The sequence below is a fragment of the Plecotus auritus genome (assembly GCF_963455305.1).
Source record: "Plecotus auritus genome assembly, chromosome: 2".
NCBI lineage: Eukaryota > Metazoa > Chordata > Mammalia > Chiroptera > Vespertilionidae > Plecotus > Plecotus auritus.
Genome location: NC_137771.1, coordinates 112,177,102 through 112,201,252, shown reverse-complemented (window position 1 = coordinate 112,201,252; position 24,151 = coordinate 112,177,102). Strand labels below are relative to the sequence as shown.

The following is a 24,151-nucleotide window of genomic DNA, read 5'->3' as shown; positions in this document are numbered from 1 at the left end:
AAAAAACTGTGGTACATCCACACAATTGAATACTACGCTGCAGTAAAAAAGAAGGAATTCTTACCATTTGCAACAGCGTGGATGGAACTGGAGAGCATTATGCTAAGCGAAATAAGCCAATCAGAGAAAGATAAATATCACATGATCTCACTCATTTGTGGAATACAATGAACAACATAAACTGATTAACAAAAACAGATCCAGACACACAGAAGCATCAATCAGACTGTCAAACCCCAGAGGGAAGGTAGGGGAGGGTGGGGGTAAGAGGGAGAGATCAACCAAAGGACTTGTATGCATGCATATAAGCCTAACCAATGGACACAGACACCAGGTGGGTGAGGGCATGAGTGGGGAGGGGGGTGGGAGATGGGTGGGAAATGGGGGGATAAGGACACATGTGTAATACCTTAATCAATAAAGAAAAAAAGAAGATTCTGTCTCAGAGTTTAAGAATGCCTATAAATAAACCAAACTTATCCTCCATTTTAAAAATGAGTCATCGATTACTAAGTAAATTATTAGACTGTAATAATGATTTAAAGAATAAAAATGAAACAATTTGCTTTGTACTACTGAACCCTTATCTAAACCCTATTTCGTACAGTACATTATTCATTCTATTCATTGTACTTCATATTGGACAAATCCCTAAGCCCCCACCACTTTAATTACTATTCCAAAAACACTATAGCCTGAAGCAGCAGCCACATAGGTATATATGATATGAGTACATGTAAAAGGGGTGACATTTGAACATTTGTTATGAAAAGAGTAAAATGTATATATTTCTAAGATAGATGTCAACATAATGCATGAAAGACCTTTTCAACTACTATAGTTATCTAAAAATGGAGTAAGGTAATTTATAAATTAACTAGAGGCCCGGTGCACAAAATTCATACACTGGGGAGGGGGGTGTCCCTCAGCCCAGCCTGCAGCCTCTCCAATCTGGGACCCCTCAAGGGATGTCCGACTGCAGGATTGGGCCTAAACCAGCAGTCAGACATACCTCTCACAATCCGGGACTGCTGGATCCCAACCGCTCGCCTGCCTGCCAGCCTGATCATCCCCTAACCCAGAGGTGGGCAAACTTTTTGACTCGAGGGCCACAATGGGTTCTTAAACTGGACCGGAGGGCTGGAACAAAAGCATGGATGGAGTGTTTGTGTGAACTAATATAAATTAAAAGTAAAGGAGCGGAGGGGAGAGCAAGAGAACCCTCCGCTCTTTCGGCTCTATGGGCCAGATAGAACAGCCGAATGGGCCGGATTCGCCCGTGGGCCGTAGTTTGCCCACGGCTGCCCTAACCACTTCCCTGCCAGCCTGATCGATGCCTAATGGCTCCCCTGCTGGCCCGATTCCCCCAACTGCCCTCCCCTTCCGGCCTGATCGCCCCTAACAGCCCTCCTCTGCTGGCCTGGTTGCCCCCAACTGCCCTCCCCTGCAGGCCTGGTCCCCCCACAACTGCCCTCCCCTGCAGGCCTGGTCGCCACCAACTGTCCTCCCCTACCGGCCCCATCCCCCAACTGCCTTCCCCTGCTGGCCTGGTCGCCCCTAACTACCCTCCACTACATGCCTGATCACCCACAACTGCCCTCCCCTGCTGGCCATCTTGTGGCAGCCATCTTTTGACCACAAGGGGGCGGCCATGTTGTGTGAGCGTGGAATGGTCAATTTGCATATTACCTCTTTCTTATATAGGATAACATTTTGTAAAAATACTTTATCATTGCCCTAGCTGGTTTGGCTCAGTAGATGGTGTTGGCCAGAGGACTGAAGGGTCCTGGGTTTGATTCCAGTCAAGCGTACATGCCAGGGTTTCCGGCTTGATCACTAGTAAGAGGCGTGCAGGAGGCAGCCGATCAACGATTCTCTCTCAGCACTGATGTTTCTATCTTTCCCTCATTCTCCCTTCCTCTCTGACATCAGTAAAAATATATTTTAAAAAAACATTATCAAGAAACCAAGATGGCGGCATAGGTAAACACCTGAACTTGCTGCTTGGCACAACCACTTCAAAACTACAACTAAACGACAAAACAGACACCATCCAGAACCACAGGAAGGCTGGCTGAGTGGAAATTCTACAACTAGAAGGAAAGACAAAAGCACACAAAGACTCAGAGGAGGTGCTGAAGTGAAGTGCAGAGGTATAGAGGCGCGCGCGTGGAAAGGGCTGGCAACTGAGTAGGCGGCTGGCTTTTTCAATCAGGAGGGAGACACAAGCTCCCAACTGCTCTGAACTCCAGTTCCAGGCAAGACTCTTGGGACCCAGACTCATGGGGAGAAACTGGACTGTCTGTCATCGGGCGGAACTTGAGGGCAGCGTTCTCTCAGAAGTGTTTGCAGTGATTACTGTGGGACACTGAGACCTAGGGCCTCTTAGGGCAGGGCTGAGGATCAGCCATAGCTGTTTGCTCTGCCCTGCTGATTCCCTGAGACCCTGCCCCACCCCAGCTGTGTGCAGAGGCTTTTGCATATGAATGGCCTGGCCCTTTGCAATCTAAAATTACCTAACAAAATGCAGCTGGGTTAGAGAGACCCAGAACATCCAAGAGAAGGCCCAAGGCCCCACAGCAGCTTACATTGGTTTACAGCTGGGCCTCATCTGGGCACCTCCAAACCCCAAACAAAGAAGAGGAATCTGCAGATCTCTCTGTAGCTCCTGCTGGGTGGCCTCAGGCAGAAGCTAAATTAGCACCTCCTTAGAGATCCAAGAGCCTGTGTACCCAATGTTCAGAATGGGACCATCCAGATTACAACTCCTCAGATCCATAAAGGACACACTGAGGGGGCAGAGTCAGTGAGCACCAAAGCCCCACTGAAGCAAGTCTTGCCCCACAAGGGTATCTCCAGCACAAAAGTTATCCCATCGTAGACACAGCTGATTATCAGAGCCAATTCCTCCCAGTGATACCAACAGCAATCAAGGCTTAACTACAACAAGACTATGCACACAGCCCACAAAGGGGTGCACCAAGAGTGTCCACCTCAGGTAACTGGGGAGGCTGAGCCACTGGGCCCTATAGGACACCTAGCACACAGAGCCACTCTATCAACACGAGGAAGCAGCCAAAATGGGGAGACAAAGAAGCAGGTCACAAATGACAGAAATGGAGGAAAGCCAACTACTGGATAAGGAGTTCAAAAACCATGGTTATAAGGTTTTCCAAGAAGTTTCTAGAAACCGCCGGTAACTTCCAAGACCAGAGGATCGCAAGAATCAAGTCAAAGATTTGAAATACAAAGAAGCAAAAAACACCCAACTGGAAAAGCAAAAAGAAAAAAGAATCCAAAAATATGAAGATAGTGTAAGGAGCCTCTGGGACAACTTCAAGCATACCAACATCCAAATTATGTGGGTGCCAGAAGAAGAGAGAGAGCAAGATACTGAAAACCTATTTGAAGAAATAATGACAGAAAACTTCCCCCACCTGGTGAAAGAAATAGACTTACAAGTCCGGGAAGCTCAGAGAATCCCAAACAAAAGGAATCCAAAGAGGACCACACCAAGACACATCATAATTAAAATGCCAAGGGCAAAAGACAAAGAGAGAATATTAAAAGCAGCAAGAGAAAAACAGTTAGTTACCTACAAGGGAGTACCCATAGGATTGTCAGCTGATTTCTCAACAGAACTATGCAGGCCAGACGGAAGTGGCAAGAAATATTCAAAGTGATGAATAGCAAGAACCTACAACCAAGATTACTCTACCCAGCAAAGCTATCATTCAGAATTGAATGTCAGATAGAGTTTCACAGATAAGAAAAAGCTAAAGGAGTTCATCACCACCAAACCAGTATTATATGAAATGTTGAAAGGTATTCTTTAAAAAAGAGGAAGAAGAATAAAAGGTAAAGATAAAAATTATGAACAACAAATACATATCTATCAACAAGTGAATCTAAAAATCAAGTGAATAAAAAATCTGATGAGCAGAATAAACTGGTGAATAGAATCAGGGACATAGAAAGGGAGTGGACTGACAATTCTCAGGGGGAAAGGGTGTGGGGGGTGTGGGATGAGACTGGACAAAAATTGTACACCTACGGATGAGGACAGTGGGGGGGGAGGGTAAGGGCAGAGGATGGGGTGGGAACTGGGTGGAGGGGAGCTATGGGGGGAAAAAAGAGAAACAACTGTAATAATCTGAAGAATAAACATTTATTTAAAAAAATACAACAAATAATCAACAAAAAAAAGTTATCATTAAAGATATTTTGTGTATGTTATCTAAATAATCATATCTCCTTTAAACTTTAAAATTATTCTGTTGGATAAATGTTACCATTCCCACTTCACTGATTAAAAAACTCAGGCTCTTAAACATTAAATAACTTGCTCAATGCCACTCACTAACTTTAAGGTAGTATAGAATGCTATCTCAATACTGTCCCCATTACTGCTTCTGTCTCCTCCTCCCCCAATCTATGGGCAGAATTCCATTTATCCTTCAGAACTCAATTCCTGTATGAAATTTTCTCTAGCATCCACGTGTATATACCCAGATAGCCTCTCCTAAATAATTACCTAATAGAGTGTATGTTTTTTTTTTGTAGTAGTTACTATGCTATATTGATAGTAATTATTTATATACTTACCTCCTCCTACACAGTAAGCTTCTTGCTGCCTTGAAAGATCCTTTCAGTCCAAATGCCTTAAACCACAATATTTATCAAATGAACAAAATTAATTTCTTCTGACTCTAATTCCAGGACTCTAATTCCAAAGAGCTTCCAGTTATTTCACAGATAACTTCCCATCAATAATCTATTTTTTAAAATGACATACAAATTGGATAGAATACAAATTGATTATATAATTTAAAGCCTTTCAGGGTCTATGACAAGGATGAGTAACTATCTTCATCTTACACTAGTAGTTAAAGTCTTAAGACATTTTACAATCATATACTAAAGTTCACTTTATATGTAGAAAAAATGTAGGGCTTATCTTTTAAGGCCCTCCTGGCTTAATATACAAATAAGGAGTGAAAAAGTGAAGGAAGAAAAAAATGCCAGCATTCTAAAGAGTTTGCAGCAGCCCTAACCGGTTTGGCTCAGTAGACAGAGTGTCCACCTGCAGACCAGGGTTCGATTCCAGTCAAGGGCCTGCACCTTGGTTGTAGGCTCCGCCCCAGCCTGGTCCCTGGTCAGGGTTCATGCAGGAGGCAAACAATCGATGTGTTTCTCTCACACTGATATTTCTCTCTCTCTCTTTCCCTTTCTCTTCTACTCTCTCTAAAAATAAATGGGAAAATATCCTAGGGCCATGGTCGGCAAACTGTGGCTCGCAAGCCACATGCGGCTCTTTGGCCCCTTGAGTGTGGCTCTTCCACAAAATACCACGGCCTGGGCAAGTCTATTTTGAAGAAGTGGCATTAGAAAAAGTTTAAGTTTAAAAAATTTGGCTCTCAAAAGAAATTTCAATCGTTTGGCTCTGTTGACTAATGAGTTTGCCGACCACTGTGACCTAGGGTGAGGATTTAAAAAAAAAAAAAAAGTCAGCAGCAATGATAGCAATATAGGATATAGGCCAGAGACCATAAGCCAATACAACAGAGACCAAAAACCAGTCTGAACATACCCTGAGAAACTGAAAACCTATGTCCAGAAAGCAGATTCCCCCCAAATTAAGCTTTCTATTTTCCACTAACACACTTGAGGAACATGTGCTGACCCATGCAATGGACATATGAAAATAAAAAGAGAGTTCAAAGACTAGAAAAAGTACAGGAAAAAAATCTCAGAATTAATAACGGTAAAAAGATATGGATTAATCCAGAAAATGGGTCAGGATGTCAAATGGTTTTAGTCCACTAACCTGGAAGTGATGCTTTCCTAAGGGTTACTGTCTATTTCTATGGTCTTTCCAAAATACAAGTCTCCCTCTTTTTGGATCTGAGGTATACATAATTATTTTTGTTTGATCTTTCATGAAGGGCATTCAAGTGTAAAAAATGTCAATAAAGCCTCTGATGAAAAACAACAAAAACCCTCTAGTCTTAAGCTTATGAATTTATTAAATAAAAAGTGCTCTACTCAGAACTATGTAATCAAAACCATCTCTGAAGCCTAAATCTGGGAATGCAGTTCCTGCAGCAGCAGCAGCCAGTTGGAGCGTTACATGGCTCCCCAAGCTGTTACTTGAATAGAAACTCCTGAGACAAAGTTTAGAACATCCTTTCTAAATGCAATACAGACCCACGAGATCCTTGGCTACCTTTATTTTTTTCTGTAAAGGCAGTCTTTGGTTTTGTTTTGTTTTAATATGATTTCATGTGTGTAAACATTTTGGGATAGAAAGACAAATGTGAAATACGGTTGTTTATGCATTCTGGCCAAGTCCAAAACCTCTCAACCCCCTTTTAGAAGAGCTTAAACCCACAAATTAAAGTCAAGCTCAAAAAATGTAAAAAAAATACTTTCTCAAGTCAAGAGTCACAGGTTGTTGGGGATGAAAAGGAGAAGGATCTAAACCAACAGTCTCTCTTTATAGATAAGTAAAATAAGTCCCATAAAAAAAGTTTATTAACCTGTAATTAGCTAAATGGCCATGATATTTTGTTTACTTCAAAAACTACAGTTTAAGCAATACACCTTAAAAATATATTCTTAACCTGTAGAAATGATTTTTAAGGGAAAAAACAACAATCACTCAAAGTTATCTTTAAAATCCATCCTATAATGTAGGAATGTACTAAATCAAAGTAAATAAAAATATGGTCGATAGCAGGAATCATAACTGTTTTTAAGGTGATCCATACTAAACAAGCTTCAAAACAGCTGATCAACTACACTAGATAAAGTTACCTTTACCTTATTTAATGTCTAACACTGAGTGCTTACTATGAATCAGGCACTAGTATATAAGGTGTTTTGAATGTATCATGCCATTTACAGGAATTAAAAAAAAAAAAGCTTAGCCCTCACTGGTTTGGCTCAGTGGATAGAGCGTTGGCCTGCGGACTGAAGGGTCCCAGGTTCGATTCCGGTCAAAGGCACATGCCCGGGTTGTTGGCTTGATCCCTGGGGGGGGACATGCAGGAGGCAGCCAATCAGTGATTCTCATCATTGATGTTTCTATCTCTCTCTCTCTCTCTCCCTTCCTCTCTCTGAAATCAATAAAAATATATTTTAAAAAATAAATAAAATAAAAGCTTAAAATGCAAAGCTTAAATGATAGTTTCATACTGTAAAAATCAAAGAAGTCCTATTAAAATCATGATTCAGAAAACTTAAGGCAAATAAAGTTCTACAAAATATAACAGTAAAACAAATTTCCACCTTCACCTCCCTGAACAACCAAGAGCTTCCTTTATTTCTAAGAAACCATCTTTACTATCTCCAGGTGAAAAAGTCAGAGATATAGTCTGAACTTCAGGAAATCTAGGCAACATTTTTTTCTCATACACAACTTCTATAACTTCAAGAAATACTGATAGAAAATTTACCAATACAGTAATAGAAAACATGTTGCCATTCTGCCAGATACTTCAACACCTCAACTTTTGAATATTCCAAGAATGCTATTGCACAATATAAAATCAACAAAGTCCTTCTCCCCAAATTTTTTCATAGGATTATGGCATACTTGTAATTAAAATATATTTCTTGGTGAAGTTAAAAAGGGTGAGGATGAAAAGAATGTATCAGAGTAGAAAATAAAGGTACTACTAGCATTACCCTGTTGCTTGATGCTTATAATTTTTTTTCAATTATTTCATTAGTACCTTATAAAGGTTTTTAAATGTTTATTTTGGAAACATGCTTACCACATTGGAACTTTTGTTAAGAAAACTTAAGATGATGTCAGCTCAAAAGACTTTTCTCCAAAGTAATTAATTTTTAGGCATAAGATAGAAAAAATCTAGTTTGTCACAAAATGTCCAAAAATTCAAAAAATAGTTCTCTCCTGGGGGGTGGGGGTTGTGGGGGGGAGTAGCGAGTTCCTCCTTAAACTGTAAAACACATGCTTGTACCCTTACAAAAACATTTTTAAAAATACATCCATCTCCCTCAGTGGACAGTGTCAGCGTGCGGACTAAAGGGTCCTTGGTTAGATTTTGGTCAAGGGCACGTACCTCAGATGCAGGCTGGGTCCCTGGCCCCCATTGGGGTGCGTGTACGTACCTCAGATGCAGGCTGGGTCCCTGGCCCCCATTGGGGTGCGTGTGGGAGGCAACCAATCCATATGTCCCTCTCACATCAATGTTTCTCTCTTTCCCCATCTCTTCTACTCTAAAAAACAAAACAAAACAAAACAAAAATATCCTCCGGGTAAAGATTAAGGAAAAAAAATACATGAACCAAAAAACATATAAAGAACCAAATTTTAGTGAGTTTTTCTACTATTATCAACTAGTATTCCAAAACTAACAAAAACAGCTATTAACAGTTTATATAAACTGGTATAAACACTAAAATTGTATACATTTGTCTAGATAACAAAAAGTAATGAACATCATGATTTGACTTAGTGTGTAACAATCTTTGTACTTGATCACAGAATTTTAAGATTCCTTTCATTTTAGTGGTTTTATACCATCATCAGACCTCAAGTAATATTGTCCACACTTCTTAACTCACTAGTTTTTACCAAAGATAAAATGGTTCTATAAAGAAAGTAGCAGCTCTATGAAGATCGCTTATTTAAAAATAAGCCTTCTTTTTCTATTTGCTTATCAAATACTGAAGCTTCTCATATTCAAATGTCATGTTTATAAAGAACTGATACATATGTTTTTAAAATATTAGTTTTAACATTAGCTGTTTCTAATATGTCAATAGTTAGCATTACCTGATAAAATTCTATAATAATCCTATATAAATCTATATAATAAAGAGGTAATATGCAAATTGACCATCACTCCAACACACAAGATGGCCGCCCCCATGTGGATACAAGATGGCTGGCAGGAGAGGGCAGTTGGGGGTGACCAGGCTGGCAGGGGAGGGCAGTTGGGGGCAACCGGGCCTGCAGGGGAGAGCAGCTGGGGGTGACTAGGCTGGCAGGGGAGGGCAGTTACGGGTAATTGGGCTGGCAGGGGAGCAGTTAGGCATTGATCAGGCTGGCAGGGGAGTCATTAGGGAGTGATCAGGCTGGCAGGCAGAAGCGGTTAGGGGCAATCAGGCAGGCAGGCAGGCAGGCGAGCGGTTGGGAGCCAGCAGTCCTGGATTGTGAGAGGGATGTCCGACTGCCCATGTAGGCCCGATCCCACCGGACATCCCTCGAGGGGCCCCAGATTGGAGAGGGTACAGGCTGGGCTGAGGGACAACCACCCCTCGTGCATGAATTTTGTGCACCAGGCCTCTAGTAAAAGCATAATATGCAAATCGACTGAATGGTCGAACAGCAGAACGACCACGCTATGACACCCACTGACGCCAGGCCAGCCAAGGCGGGTAGGATGCGATTTGTCAGAGCCTCGCCATCGCCCCATGATCACCCCACAGAGGGAGGCTCAGGCAACCAGCCTGAGTGGGGGGATCAATCAGGGGGCTCCACAATTGCCCCAAAGAGGGAGGCCCAGGCTATCCCGCAGCAGCAGGTGGGTGGGACCTCCCGCTGCGGGGGGGAATTGATTGCAGGGCTCCCAACTGCGAAGAGGGCGCAGGCCAGGCTCAGGGACACCCCCCCCCCCCGCAGTGCATGAATTTCGGGCACCAGGCCTCTAGTCTTTTAATAGGCAGCCATTATTGTAAGTGCAGAAAATGTGTATTCTACTACTGTAGCTCCTTACTAAATTTTGGAATACCAGAGAATTAAAAGACTAATATACTCAGCAAACTACAAATGCTAAATCTTTTTTCAGGGATCACCTTATTAACATAATCATCTATTTCTCAAAGAGAAAAGGCAGTTCAAATTTTCAGAGTGTCAAATCAAATGTATATATCACAAATACAGACTTAAACTTTAATGGATGACTAGTTTTAAAACAACCTCTTCAATGGACGTTTAACCATTTCACTGTTAAAGAGAGCAGTATTTAACATACAATCCATACTTTGAATTTGACTCATTACATACTATATCCTATCACAACTTAAAATTTACCAAGACCCATACTAAAGTCTTGTTTGAGGCAAAATATTTATTTTGTGTTACAATTATCTGGCTGAACCAATCAAAGGAAACTAGTTTCTCTTAGCTAATCTGGGCAGTGGAACTTGAGCAAAGAAAGCAACATAAATGAATATGATACATTCCTAATTTATGCAACCCCATAGAAAACCCCCAGTCATCAGTGACATTCCTAACAGTGCAGAAAGGACATAAATTATATCACAATTATTTGTGATTACTTTTAAATCATGGTTTTTTTCCCCCTTGTATTTCAAATATTACAGCAAAACTGGTGTGGAAAATGAGCAAGTAATTTCTCCTTGGGTTATCAGGAGGGATCATACCCCCACAGTTGTAACCACTATCCAAGGATACAGCTCTATCCCTGGGTGGGAATGTGCAGAAACTCAGTAACTGCTCCAAAGGTAAACACAACCTTGTTTTTTCTTTTCTTTTTTTGTTTTCTTTTTTGCTGCCACGGTACAAAGAACTCAACTTACTCCCCTAAAAGGTACATTTGTTTTAAAAAGGTCAAGGGAGAGCCAATAACTCGATAGAGAGGTGAGAATCTCTTTCCCCTTTTACTTGTCCTGGCCTAACATTTCACCTCTTTCCTGCAGCAAAATGCAATAATAGGGAAGGTCACAGGAGCAGGATGAAAACGTCCTGGCCATAACCCTCCCAGCCCCCAAATCCAAGGAAGCCTTAATGTTTTCCTCTTCTTAATCCCACCCAAAGCAAGACTCATGATTAACCCCACCCCTGACCACAGTCCCTATCTTCCCCAACTTGTCCTCAAATCAGCTTTTCCAAGGATTTGTCAGGTAAATGAGCTAAGGAATAAATAAAGACAGACTTTGGAGACGAAGGTAGGTCAGCCTTGCAGGGTACTAAAGGGGAGAGCAGATGCGGTAAAGAAAAGACTTGAAAAGAACTAAGAAAGGTCCAAGGACTCGTGGACAGATTGTGCCGTGGAAGTCCAGGCCTGCGGATAAAATCAGAAAGGCACGGAGAACCTAAGAAAACTAGCAGGAGAGACATTCTGGGAGAAGAGCAGAAGCGCCCCCTCTGGTGTTGAAGGATCCGCAGTCAAATCCGAGAAGCGCCGCGTCTAGAAGACAAGGGCGCCCTCCGCACCCGCCCCGGGCGCCCTCCGCAATCCCGCACAGAGCCGAAGGTTCCCCAGCGTTGCCCCCTTCCCACGCCCGCAGCCTGGCCCAAGCGGGTAGGATGCAAACTGGGTAAGGAGGGCCGCGGGCCACCTCTCCTGTCTCCCGCTCCCCGCACGACCCCTCCCGCACGCCGCCCGGCCCGGACTCCGCGCCTACCTGTAGCACCAGCGGCTCCGGGTTGAAGGCCAGGGTCAGCAGCAACTGCATGCGCTCTGAGTCCTTGAGATTGCGGAGCAGGAAGCTGCCCGAGTCCTTGGTCTCGGCATAGCGGCGCACCAGGCGGTCGAGCAGGCGCTGTGAGGGGCAGTGCACCAGGTCAGACCAACCCTCCACAGCCTCGGGCGTAAGCAGCCTCACGTCGCCGTTCAGGCGCGCGAACTCAGTGCGCGGCATGGCCTGCAGCAGGTCGCAGCGAGGCCGGCCGGTGGCCCGCTTGCAGATGCTCTGGTCGAGCTGCGCCAGCTCGCGCTGCGAGCCCAGGCGCTTGAGCACCACTCGGCGGCGGCCACCCTCGCGGGGCTCGCCATACTGCGCGAAGTAGACGTTCTTCACGTTGAGGAAGTCCAGCAGGCGCAAGCGGCCCCATGCCTCGAACACTACTTGCCCGTTGAGGAAGCGGCGGCACCAGCTCGTGCCGAAGCACGCCGGGCACTTATTGAGCTGCAGGAAGCGCCGGTCGGTCAGTTCATTGCGCTGCCAGGAGGCGAGCAGCGACGGCGAGTGCAGCACCATCAGCACCAATAAGCTGCCTAGAGCCGCCAGCTTCAGCGAGCGGGACAGGCGACCTAGCTTCGGGGGCACCAGGCGCCACATCCCGCCCGCCGCCCGTCCGCACCGGAGGGCGAGGGCACCCCCTGGGCGCCCCCGCCGCGCCGAAACCCCGAACGGGAGGAGGAGCGAGGGAGCGGGCTGGGGTGGGAGCAGAGTAGGTGTGTGAGCTAGAGCGGGAGCGGGAAAGGGCCGGCTCTAGCAGGCTGCGACTTCCAGTCCCAAGTCTCCACAACTCCAGCTCCTAACGCCGAGCTCCCGCCCCGACTCCCGGGGCCCCTGTTTTCAGCCAGCCAAGTTATGGAGGGGAGGGGAGCAGGGGAGGAAAGGGACGCGCGGCCCGAATGCCACGCGCCCGCCCGCGCACGCGCACGCGCACAGCACTCTCAGGGCGTGAGAGCTGCAGCGGCGGCCGGGTCTTGCGGAGATCGAAGGAGGGACTCACGGAAGGGGAAGAAAAGCTGGAGTGTCTCACTCCGCAAGCAGCAACAGAGTAGGAAGATGGGATGAAGAAGGCGCCCGCCGCACGCCCGAGTTCCTGGCTGGCTCTCCCGAGACTCCGTGAGCCGGGGGCGGGGCACACGGGGTGCACGAGCGCGTCGCGCGCCACCAGGAAAGCGTAAGCACGGCTCTTGGGGTGGCAGCGGAGCGTCTCCATGGGGGCGGAGTCCGAGCCCGAGCCCGAGCCCTGGAGGAGGGATGAACTCGAGAGCTTGGTGGTGAGATGACTTTTAGTAATAGTTCATCTTTCATGATTGTGGAGGGTTACAGGAGCCTGACATTTCCCACCATCGTGGAAACGGTCCTTTGACGGGGGAGGGGGTGCGGGGGGACCAAGAAGAACTGAATTGCGAAAAGCTAATGCACCTTCCTGTCTCTGAGGGCGCGCATGGGGCAGGGCGGAGTGGGTGGGGCATCGTGCCCCTCCCCCGCCCTTATATAGTTGGGGGGCGCGCCTTGCGGGAGCTCTTTTCCTCCCGGGCCTGTTTGCCTCTGTCTGGGGGGACTGGCCTCTGGAGAAAACGGGAAAGGCATGCGTTGTGGGGACTTCGTCTCTGGCGTGTTTTTTCGGTAAAGGCATCTTGAGTTTTCCTGAGTGAGCACGCAGAATTGAAAGCCTTAAGACACCGTGTTAAAGGGACAGTAAGAGGAACAGGAAACCCTCCTGGCCTGGTGTCCACATGAGTCCTACCCTAAACGCTCTGGGGAAGCGGGGATGAGCTGTTGGCACGTTTGCTTTGCTCCCCACCTGCTTTCCCAGTCTAGCCCTGAAGCCATTTCCTACAGGGCGCAGAGACCGCCCAGGAGCCGCCCCTCAGGTCCCTGAGGAGCGGGAGGGAGGGTACCCCACGTGGTCCCCGCAGGCAGGGACTTGCTGTGGCGGTAACCATGGGGACCGGGGACTGGGGGCAGCCTGGCGCTCTGCGCAGGCGGGTTGGCTCTGGTTCACGCCAACACTGCAAAAATAACTCGCGAATGAACTACAGCGCCTTGTTTTGGTATAAATTTTAGAGGACTAGGACTCTAGCAGTAGCTGCGAATAATAATGAGTCTCAATTTTAGCGTTAGAATGAGGAGTTGTTAGTCTGAAGGATAGGTGGTTCCTGATACAGTATGAAATACCTAGGTCTTAACTGAGTTAATTTTAGAGTTTGAACAATGATTTTTAGGAGACCCCAGTAATTGGCATATATAGACCAACTCTACAGGGGCCTAATGAGAAGCACTGTCAAATTCACTTTTCTCTACAGCTGTTGTAAATGAGCCATCGTCATGAGAAGTTCTGTTGAAGTTAATATTTTGTCCTTCATGATATAAGAACTCAAACTTTGAAAAAAAAAGCGTTGGACAATTAAATATATTCAATGTAGACGTGATTTTTAAATGCTTTTGCATTAAATACAGACAAATTGGAAGATTTAGTCTTCAAGACTCCTATAAAATGACTTAAAGAAATTTCGCTGCTACCTGAAGAAATTTTACTTCCACCTTTGGCAGTAATTTGGTTTAACTTGCCTTCAAGCATCCCAAAACTCCAAACAATGTGAAGTTCTGAGCAGAATCTCAAATGAGAATTTTTATAAGAATAGAGTTTAATATGATTGGTCTGGAAATGTCAGGGCTGCTGCTGCTGAAAGGTTGGCAAGTTTATTACTAAACGGCAGACTTCTTATCTTTAGCATCTTTTGTACCTGTACTATAGATGTGTTAAATTAATATGAGATAATTTATGTAGAAATGCTTTAAAACAATAAAAGCACTACATTTTTATATTTATAGTTAGAATGATTGGTCCATTAGCATACTTGCCAGTAAACTGATTAAGCTGAGATAATTGGGACATAGTGAGAGGCTATTTAGATGATTAGTACCAGGATTAAGGGTGGCACTGTTTCTATTTATGGAAAAAGTCGTTGGAGTTCTTAAACTATTCTCAACTTCCAAATCCTTGGAATTGTATAGGCATCATTTGAAAAATGGAAGTAAAAAAGGTTACTAGCTTATACATACTGAGTTTTGAAAAATATTTGCTTTTTTAATCTAATATTTTACAGTTATGTAAAAGCCCTGATATTCTTTTCAGTTAGGTTTTCTAAACTTATCAAGAAAGATAATCTTCAGGAGCTTAATGCATTCCCAAGGTGGGGGAGGGGGGAAGGCTTAGAGCTATGTGAGATAAACTCAGATTTGCCACGTCTATTTACGGCTAGGGTTCAGGATCTGAAGGGGCTGCGCACAAATGAAAACACTAGACAAGAAATATGAATTTAGAAGGCATGGGGGGGGAGGGGGCAGGTGGAAACCTCTCTCTAGTGGAGAAGCTCACTGAAACCCTAGACCTGTCAGCTTTTATTCACTTGAATACACATTTGCCCTTTAGAAATGCATACAGGTAAAGTTTGGTAAAGAGTAAAAGGATTACCAGGTTAGGGAATTGCCTTCAGCCATTGAGCCCACAGCAGGGCAATATTATGCTGATTTTCAGCCCTGCTGAATATCAAAGTCCATTGGCCTTCCAATGGGACTTTTTGAATAATATGCTAATTACTGTTGGTTTTAGCCTCCTGCATTTCTCCCTTTTTGTTTTCTTAATAAATCTAGAAAGGTGTATGCCATCTGCAGGGCTTGAGTCCTTTGAAGACTTTTCATTCTGCATCTGAAGACTAGAATTAAACATATAAGAACAAGAATGAGACAGACAATAATGATTATGCTAAAAAGCAAATGTAGGGAGATTCAATGAAAAGGATTGTGTTCTTTTATGTCCATTTTTAAATGCTGCCAGGCATTTAAGGAACTAGTTTGTAGCAGGCTCCTTTCTGGGCCATAAGTTCTTTATGGGTCCCCTTCCCAATCACTGTCCCCAGCAATGATATTCGAGTTCTGGATGGTGGACAAATGGTGGGCATTGACAATGCAGGTCTGACCTTCTTTGGCTTTGTCCAGGGCAACCTGCACCATTGCACACCTGGTGATTGCTAGCATGGCAAGGTTTCTTCACCATCCCCCAGGTACTCTCTGGACTGTTTCTCCTCTGTCTCATACTCCTTCCATTTCTTATCTTCAGCATGTTGCTTGGGGCTACTGCTATCTGTGGCTGGAGTAGTCTGGTCAGTTCCTCTCTAGATTAAAGTTGAATGTTCCTTGCAGGAATCCACACGGGCTTGGAGGAGTTTTCTGGAATACACAAGCATATCCTCGACCAAAGGTTAACAAGGGGTCGGGGCCCTTCCATAAACCAGACTCGGGATCTTTCCATTTAACCAAACCGTTTTCCTTTGGCTTATTCTAACACCAGTGTAATTCCATAGGTGTCTTGCCATCAGCATTATAAGGGAAACAATTTAAAGTAATTAAGGCTTGATGTAGTTACTTACAGGAGATTTCTCCACTATTCCCCCTTTTTGCTTTTCAAGTTGGGATTTTAGAGGTCCGTGAGGCAGATGTAACATGCAGGGGGGACATTCCTTGGTAATCTGTTTTGCCTGCTGTATAATATTTTGGCAGGCTGATGTAAATGCTGATGAGATTCCGTGGCCTGTTTTAATAAAGTAACTAATTGATTGGCATATGCATTTCCTTTTGTTAAAGGACCAGGCAGGGTGGTAGAGCCCTGATATCCTATCTAATAAAAGAGTAATATGCATATTGACCATACCTCCGCTACACCCACAAGCCACACACACCAGCCAATCAGGAGGGAATATGCACATAGACCCAAATAAGATGGCTGCAGCCACAGAGAGCAGGAGGGAGGCTTGGGTTTCCCCGGTGATGGAGGAAGCCAAGCTTTCCACCTGCCCTGGCCTACCTTGGCCTCCACTCAATGCTACAAAGTTTCAATTATAGAACATAAATAAATCCCAACAGAAATGGTGGCAGCCAAGGAACTCGAGAGAGCAGGAGGCTAGGGTTGCCCCTGGCGATGGAGGAAGCCAAGCTTCTGCAGCCCTGGCCTGTTTGGCCTCTGTTTAAGGCTACAAAGTTTCAATTATAGAAGATACATAAATCCCAACAGAAATGGCTGCCGCCATGAAGCGAGCAGAAGGCTTGGCTCTGCTCCAGACTACAAAATTTTAATTGTAGAAGATAAATAAATTCCAGATCCCAGGGCCTCCGCTTGGTTGCCGGGGGGCGTGGCCGGCCTGCAAACCACCACAGGCCCCTCACCCAGGCTGCCCCATGCCCCAAGGGAACCCCCAACCGGATCCGGGACACCCTTCAGGGCAAACCAGCTAGCCCCAACCCGTGCACCAGACCTCTTTCCTATATCATAAAAGAGTAATATGCAGATTGACCATCACTCCAACACACAAGACGGCTGCCCCCTTGTAGTCAAAGATCCTGCCCCCATGTAGACACAAGATGGCCACCACAAGATGGCCAGCAGGGGAGGGCAGTTGGGTGGGACCAGGCCTGCAAGGGAGGGCAGTTGTGGGTGATCAGGCCAGCAGGGCAGGGCAGTTGGGAGGGACCAAGCCTGCAAGGGAGGGCAGTTAGGGGTGACCAGGCCTGCAGGGGAAGGCAGTTAGAGGTGACCAGGCCGGCAGAGGAGGGAAGTTGGGGGCGACCGGCCCTACAGGGAAGGGCAGTTGGGGGTGACTAGGCCTGCAGGGGAGGGCAGTTAGGGGCAAACAGGCTGGCAGGGGAGCAGTTAGGCATCGATCAGGCTGGCAGGGGAGTGGTTAGGGGATGATCAGGAAGGCAGGCAGGCGAGCAGTTGGGAGCCAGCAGTCCCGGATTGTGAGAGGGGTCCCAGATTGGAGAGGGTGCAGGCTGGGCTGAGGGACACCCCCCCACACCAGTGCACGAATTTCGTGCACCAGGCCTCCAGTGTTTTCATATGTCTCTTGGCCTTCTGTCTTCTTTCGAAAAGTTTCTATTTAAGTCCATTGCCCATTTCTTGATTGGATTGTTTATCTTCCTTTTGTTGAGTTGTATGAGTTCCCTGTAGATGTTGGAGATTAAACCCTTATCAGTGATAACATTGGCAAATACGTTCTCCCATGTAGTGGTCTTTCTTGTTGTTTTGTTGATGGTTTCTTTTGCTGTGCAAAAGCTTTTTATTTTGATGTAGTCCCATGTGTTTATTTTCTCTTTAGTTTCCATTGCCCTAAGAGCAGTATCGATAAAGAAGTTCCTTTAGCATATGTCTGAGATTTTGCTGCCTCTGGATTCCTCTAGTATTTTTATGTTTCCCGTCATATGTTTAAGTCCTTGATCCATTTTGAGTTTATTTTTGTGTATGGTATAAGTTGGTTGTCTACTTTCATTTTTTTGCATGTATCTGTCCAATTTTTCCAACACCATTTGTTGAAGAGACTGTCTTGACTCCATTTTATGTTCATGCCTCCTTTGTCGAATATTAATTGGGCATATTGTTTTGGGTAGATTTCTGGGTTGTCTATTCTATTCCATTGGTCTATATGTCTGTTCTTGTGCCAGTACCAGACTGTTTTGAGAACAGTGGCTTTGTAATACAGCTTGATATCTGGTATTGAGATCCCTCCTACTTTGTTCTTCGTTCTCAGGTTTGCTGCAGCTATTTGGGGTCTTTTTTTTATTCCAGATGAATTTTTGGAGAATTCGTTCTAGGTCTGTGAAATATGCCATTGGTATTTTAATGCGTATTGCATTGAATCTGTAGATTGTTTTGGGTAGTATGGATATTTTGATGATGTTGATTCCACCAATCCATGAACACGGTATGTTCTTCCATCTGTCCTATAGTTTTTTGCATATATTTCTTTTACCTCTTTAGTTAAGTTTATTCTTAGATATCTTAATTTTTTTGGTACTATGGTAAATCGGATTGCTTTTTTAGTCTCTCTTTCTGTAAGTTCACTGTTGGTGTATAGAAATGCCATAGATTTCTTGGCATTAATTTTGTATCCTGCTACATTGCCGAATTCATTTATTAAGTCTAATAATTTTTTGATGGAGTCTTTAGGGTTTTCTATGTACAATATCATGTCGTCTGCGAATAAGGACAGTTTTACTTCTTCTTTTCCCATTTTGATGCCTTTTATTTCTTCTTCTTGTCTGATCGCAATGGCTAGTACTTACAGTACTATGTCGAACAGGAGTGGTAAGAGAGGGCATCCCTGTCTTGTTCCTGTTCTTAGGGGAAATGAGTTTAGTTTTTGTACATTGAGTGTGATGCTGGCTGTGGGTTTGTCATATATGGCTTTTATGATGTTGAGGTATGATCCTTCTATTCCCACCTTGCTGAGAGTTTTTATCAAGAAGGGGTGTTGGATTTTGTCTAATGCTTTTTCTGTGTCACTTGATATGACTGTAATTTTTTCTCTCTCAATTTGTTTATGTGATGTATCACGTTTATTGATTTGCAGATATTGTACCATCTTTGCATCCCTAGGATAAATCCTGCTTGGTCATGGTGTATGATCTTTCTGATGTACTGCTGGAACCCGATTTGCTATAATTTTGTTGAGGATTTTGGCATCTGTGTTCATGAGGGATGTTGGCCTGTAATTCTCTTTCATTTGGTTTTATTCTATAGCATCTGTGAAGAGATGGGGCTTAGGCCAAGAGGCCACCCAAAATTGGGTGGGGTGCGCCTTTTCTTAAGCTAGCCTTTTTCTCTTCATGGGTATAGAAATCCCAGATGCATCCCTAAATTGTGAGAAATGTCTCATCTATTCAATTTTCAAATGACTGGACATGGCAAAAATGAGACTTTTAATAACATTCCCGAGAGAGTCGGCATCCATTTTACAGGATCACCAAAAGACCTAGTAATTATTGGGCTTGGGCCTTTTTTAGTTACTTCCCTTTGTCTAGGGAATTTTCCTAGAACCTGTGTTATCGACCACGTATATCATTTATATTCTTTCTCTCCATCCCCACATTCTGTTTGCTCTGGGGAATTAACTGGCTATCTACTGTTTCTTTTCTATTAAATTAAATTAAAGGCATGCTTAATAGACTAACAATAAACAAATTAAACCAAACAATACAGATAAAACAGCTATCAACAGACAAGCGCCCATAACACATACACAAGATTTAATAAATCAGAGTTCTTTTCATGGATCTTTCAGTTGTTTTACATTGCCTGGGACTTACAGCCAGAATGTGGCCTAGATCTCAGCCTGTTGTTCACAGATCTTATCCTATTCTGTTCTTCATAGCATTGACTGGCGTCTATAGCTGTTTTAGCTAAAATCTGCCTGTCTGGCGTAATAGGGTAATTTTCAGACAAAGCATTAAAGAGTCCTTTTGTAAAAGGACTGTTAGCCCCATTTTCTCTAGCTGTTGAGCCTTTCCACACTAGAGGGGGCGGATCCTGGGCCTTAGGTATTACAGACTTTTGACCCTCAATACAAGGTGGGCCTAGTTAAAGATGACCAGGGCACTCGTTTTCCTTGAGCCTGATTTAACAGAGTACATTTTGACACCTTAACTCCTTTATCCTTGAGCTTACAAGCTAAAAATTTACAATGATGTTTTTGCCTTTTACTCGAATTCTTCCCTATTATAACCTGGCTGAAATAAAAGATGTTTGTCGTCCACTTATGGTTCACGACTCCAAAGCTGGTACGGGCTTTGTGCGCAGTGAACTTCCCCACCTTTCCGGTGAACATTCCCACCTTTCCAGTGAACTTCCTCACTATAACTTTTTGTTTTTTTCACTCAGGCGAATCTTCTTCCCCAGATGCCTATTCAGGCGCCAGATGCTACATTCATTTACTACTAGGTTTCAGGATCTGAAGAAGGGGCCGTGCACAAATGAAAACACTAGACAAGAAATATGAATTTAGAAGGCGTGGGAGTTCAGGCGGAAACCTCTCTCTAGTGGAGAAACTCACTGAAACCCTGGACCTATCAGCTTTTATTCACTTGAAAACACATTTGCCCTTTAGGAATGCATACAGGCATATGAAAGGTAAAGTTTGGTAAACGGTAGAAGGATTATGAAGTTAGGGAATTGCCTTCAGCCATTGAGCCCACAGCAGGGCAATATCATGCTGATTTTCAGCGCTGCTGAATATCAAAGTCCATTGGCCTTCCAATGGGTCTCTTTGCATAATATGCTAATTACTGTTGGTTTTAGCTTCCAGCAAGATTAAAGTACTTCATTAGGGTTTTGAAAAAGGTCAGTAAGTTAATGTTAATATATATTACCCACCTAACCTATAAACTACAGAATACTTTTGGCTATTGGCTAGTAGATTATAAGCTAACATCCAAATTTATTTCCCAATAAGTTTAAATAAAGGCAAATAATGTAGTTTCCAGTGCATCGTAAAATGTCATTTTACAATATCACTCTTTAATGTTGAATGTAATTAAATATTATAGTATTTTGATACCCATCATCTATTTTTTAAAAAGTGAACTAGCTTTTTGATAGCCAAAGTTTCACATTGTATTGCTATTCTATCCCCTGTAGCAGTGGTTCCCAGTTAGGGACTGTTGCCTCTGGTTGACATTTGGCAATATCTGGAGTAATGTTGGTCTTAACAAGGGTGTGGGGTGGGGACTACTGGCATGTATTGTTAAGAGTCCAGGGATATTGCAAAACAACAATAATTAACCAGCCAAAAATGTCAACATTGCTACACTATTGAGAAACCCTGACCTACAGAAGTCTACTCTTATGTAGTACTAGAGGCCCGATGCATGAAATTTGTTCATGGGGGGGTGTCAACTCAGCCCAGCCTGCACCCTCTCCAATCCGGGACCCCTCGGGGATGTCTGACTGCCAGTTTAGGACCTATCCCGGGAATTGGGTCTAAACTGGCAGTCGGACATCCCTCTCACAATCCGGGACCGCTGGCTCCTAACTGGTCACCTGCCTGCCTGCCTGCCTGATCGCCCCTAACTGCCCCCCTTCAGCCTGATCACCCGTAACTGCCTCTGCCTGCTGGCCTGATCGCCCCTCACTGCCCCCCCCACTGGCCTGGTCACCTCTTACTGCACCCCCTGCTGGCCTGGTCACCCCCAGCTGCCCCCCCTGCCAACCTGGTCACCCTACGCAGCCTGCTCTTCAGTTGTTTGGTTGTCTCTCACTAACCACCCTGCCAGCCTTGTTGTCCCATGCAGCCTGCTGTTCATTCGTTTGGTCATCCCTCACTAACCCCCCTGCTGGCCTTGTTGATCCATGCAGCCTGCTGTTCAGTCATTACTGTTACTGTGACAGCATCCTGGATAATTTACATATTCCTCTATTATTAGTATAGATGGTTTTAGGCATGAAAGCCTTATTGATTATCATTCTTTCATACAGCAGTGTGTGTATTTAAATTTATTGCATATCTTGTGGTCATAATATTCTAAAAGTTAAGCCAATCCAGCAGATCACAATATAAATATCACAATTTTCAGTTATTATGAAAAGTAATATTTTATTGAAATGTATTTCTTAATGAGATTGGGCTTTTCATCACTTTTCTTTAATTGGCATGGATGGATATTTTTATTGCTAGAATTTGACAGAATTTAACTTTGATGGAAGCAAAGACCAACAAGTAGTTAACATATAAATGCGAGAAGTCCATCAGAAGGCTGATGTACTTTGATATTCAGCAAGGGCTGAGAATCAGCATTGTATTACCCTGCTGCTATCTGAATGGCTGAAGGCAATCCCCTAATCTGATAATCCTTTATTGTTTACCAAACCTTACCATTGATGTCTCTTTGCTTTGCTAAAGGCCAAATGTATATTCTAGTAAATAAAATGCTATAGGTCCGGACATTCAGGGAGCCACTCCACTAGAGAGTAGATATCCGCCTGCTTCTCCCATGCCTTCTAAATTTATATTTCTTGTCTAATAGATCCATTTGTGTGTGGCCCCTGCTCCAGATCCTGAATCCTCACTGCAAACAGTTGAGGCAAAGGTCAATTCTTTTTCTCTTTTTTTTTTTAGACATGTAATGCTGGAAGCCAGTTTCAGCATGTCATAATTGCAAGAGTTTCATCAAAAGGTTGGTGAAGGTTGGGGGGCTCAACAAGGGCTGAGCCACATATGTAGTTTACCTGTTGGGACGGCTGGAAAGGCACTTCCTCCAAACCTGAATAGGATTGTTAACTGCCAGACAGCTCAGGGCATCTCAGTCAACATGTTATTGCCTCCTGTTGGCCAAACACCTGACAGCTGTAGGTTATTCCCCAATCTGACAATGCTTCTATACCCTACCCTTTGAAACCCTACCCTTTGAAGTGTATTATCTCCACCTTGCCTTAGGACAAATTGTGTTAATAAAGAGCACTGGGTTCTGAGTCAAGGGGTAGTCTTTAGCTCCTTTAGTTGAAGCTCCTCTGACTCCCAATGCCTTTCAAAACTATCTTTTGTCTTTGGACTCCTTATTGAATCTGTGCATCAGCCTTTCTCCAGATTGCTGAACCCTTTGTAATGCTGGGACAAGAACACCAACATTAATGGCCGCCCAAACTGGGGCTTGAACCCTGGAAACACCAATATTAATGGCGTGCTTCTGGAGAAAGAAGGATTTGCCTGAGCGGAAACAACACCAGTGATGGTGGTTAAGATTAACTATGCATAGAGCCCATGTCAGCTTCAGAACCCCGCGGATCCACAAGTGCATGAGTTATATTTTGTGTTTAAGTCAGATTATTATGGGGAAAAATTTGGTCAATACGCAAAATTATAAAGAAATTGGAATATCAAAAGGTACTTTTTAAAATCAGGCTGAAAAAAGAGTGTCGTGGTCATCTTTAATGTGGTTTCTTGTTCAAATTAAAATCCTAATTTGTTTTGACAATCTAAAATCTGTAATAAGAAATGAAATCCCGCTGCCAAAACTGCCTCTGGTGCGGAGAGATTCAAAGGTGGCTGGAGAGGGCAGAGTTTTCAGCTTTCCCAAAACAAGACTACTTAAAGTTTTATTTAAAAATTATAGAAGAACTCACAGGGAAATGCAAAATTTGGCTAATGTTACCTTAGGTGCTAGTAATTACTTTAGAAAGTGAAATAGGAAAAAATTTAAAATCTGTCTTTATTATGCATGAAAAGATAAGTGGCCAGATCTGTTACTGATGCTTCCCCCAAAGCTAGCAGGATGTGGGGGAAGGGAGACAAGTGGCAATTCTGCAATATGAATGCCCACTATCCCAGTATGCTAATTTAAAGTCTCCTTCTCACCATGAAAAATTTAGAAATGAGTCTGGGATTTCCATGCTCATAAAGAGAGAAGCTAGCTTAAAACAAATGCACGCAACTGTCTGATTTTTGGACATTTAGATAGGTCTAAGCTTAAATCTCTCTCTCTTTGTGATGGTACAAAAAAACCTCAGGACTGGTTTTTTTCCTCAGAAAGATGGCAGATTTGACCCAGGAAAAGACACAGGCTAAATTCAAGCTGTAACAAGATTGGTATTTCCTTAATAAAGAGTAGTTTTTAAAATGCTAATGAACCATGTTAAAAAGTTAACTTTAAGGCCTTCAAGAAAATCAGTAAATTGTTACAAAATTTGCCAAAGAAAATGCTTTAAAATAATTATAATTGACTCTAGAATCTCAAAGAAAGTGTTGAAATGTAGGTAAATAATTTATTATTTATAAAGATCTAAATAAACCAGGAATGCTGGCTACCGGCTTTGTTAATAAAGAAGGTGAGTTGCCCTTTCCCCAGCAGAACAAACAGGTAGGCC

The 24,151-nt window shown here is 43.8% G+C and overlaps 2 protein-coding genes across 4 annotated transcripts in view; one reads left to right on the top strand and one right to left on the bottom strand.

Moving 5' to 3' along the window:
• DIPK2A (divergent protein kinase domain 2A) overlaps window positions 1–12,725 on the bottom strand; it is a 38,052-nt gene extending 25,327 nt beyond the window's left edge. For 2 of the 3 annotated variants that reach the window (XM_080657728.1, XM_080657727.1), the window contains exon 1: window positions 11,401–12,725. In XM_080657728.1, the coding sequence (XP_080513854.1) occupies window positions 11,401–12,057 (657 nt within the window). In that variant the 5' untranslated portion in view covers window positions 12,058–12,725. The remainder of the gene's footprint in view (window positions 1–11,400) is intronic. The other variant, XM_080657729.1, reaches the window with a different exon arrangement.
• The window catches only part of SLC9A9 (solute carrier family 9 member A9), a gene marked incomplete at its 3' end in the record, with an annotated part of 980,651 nt that continues 969,125 nt past the window's right edge, over window positions 12,626–24,151 (top strand). The window contains 1 exon segment of the mRNA XM_080654659.1: window positions 12,626–12,731.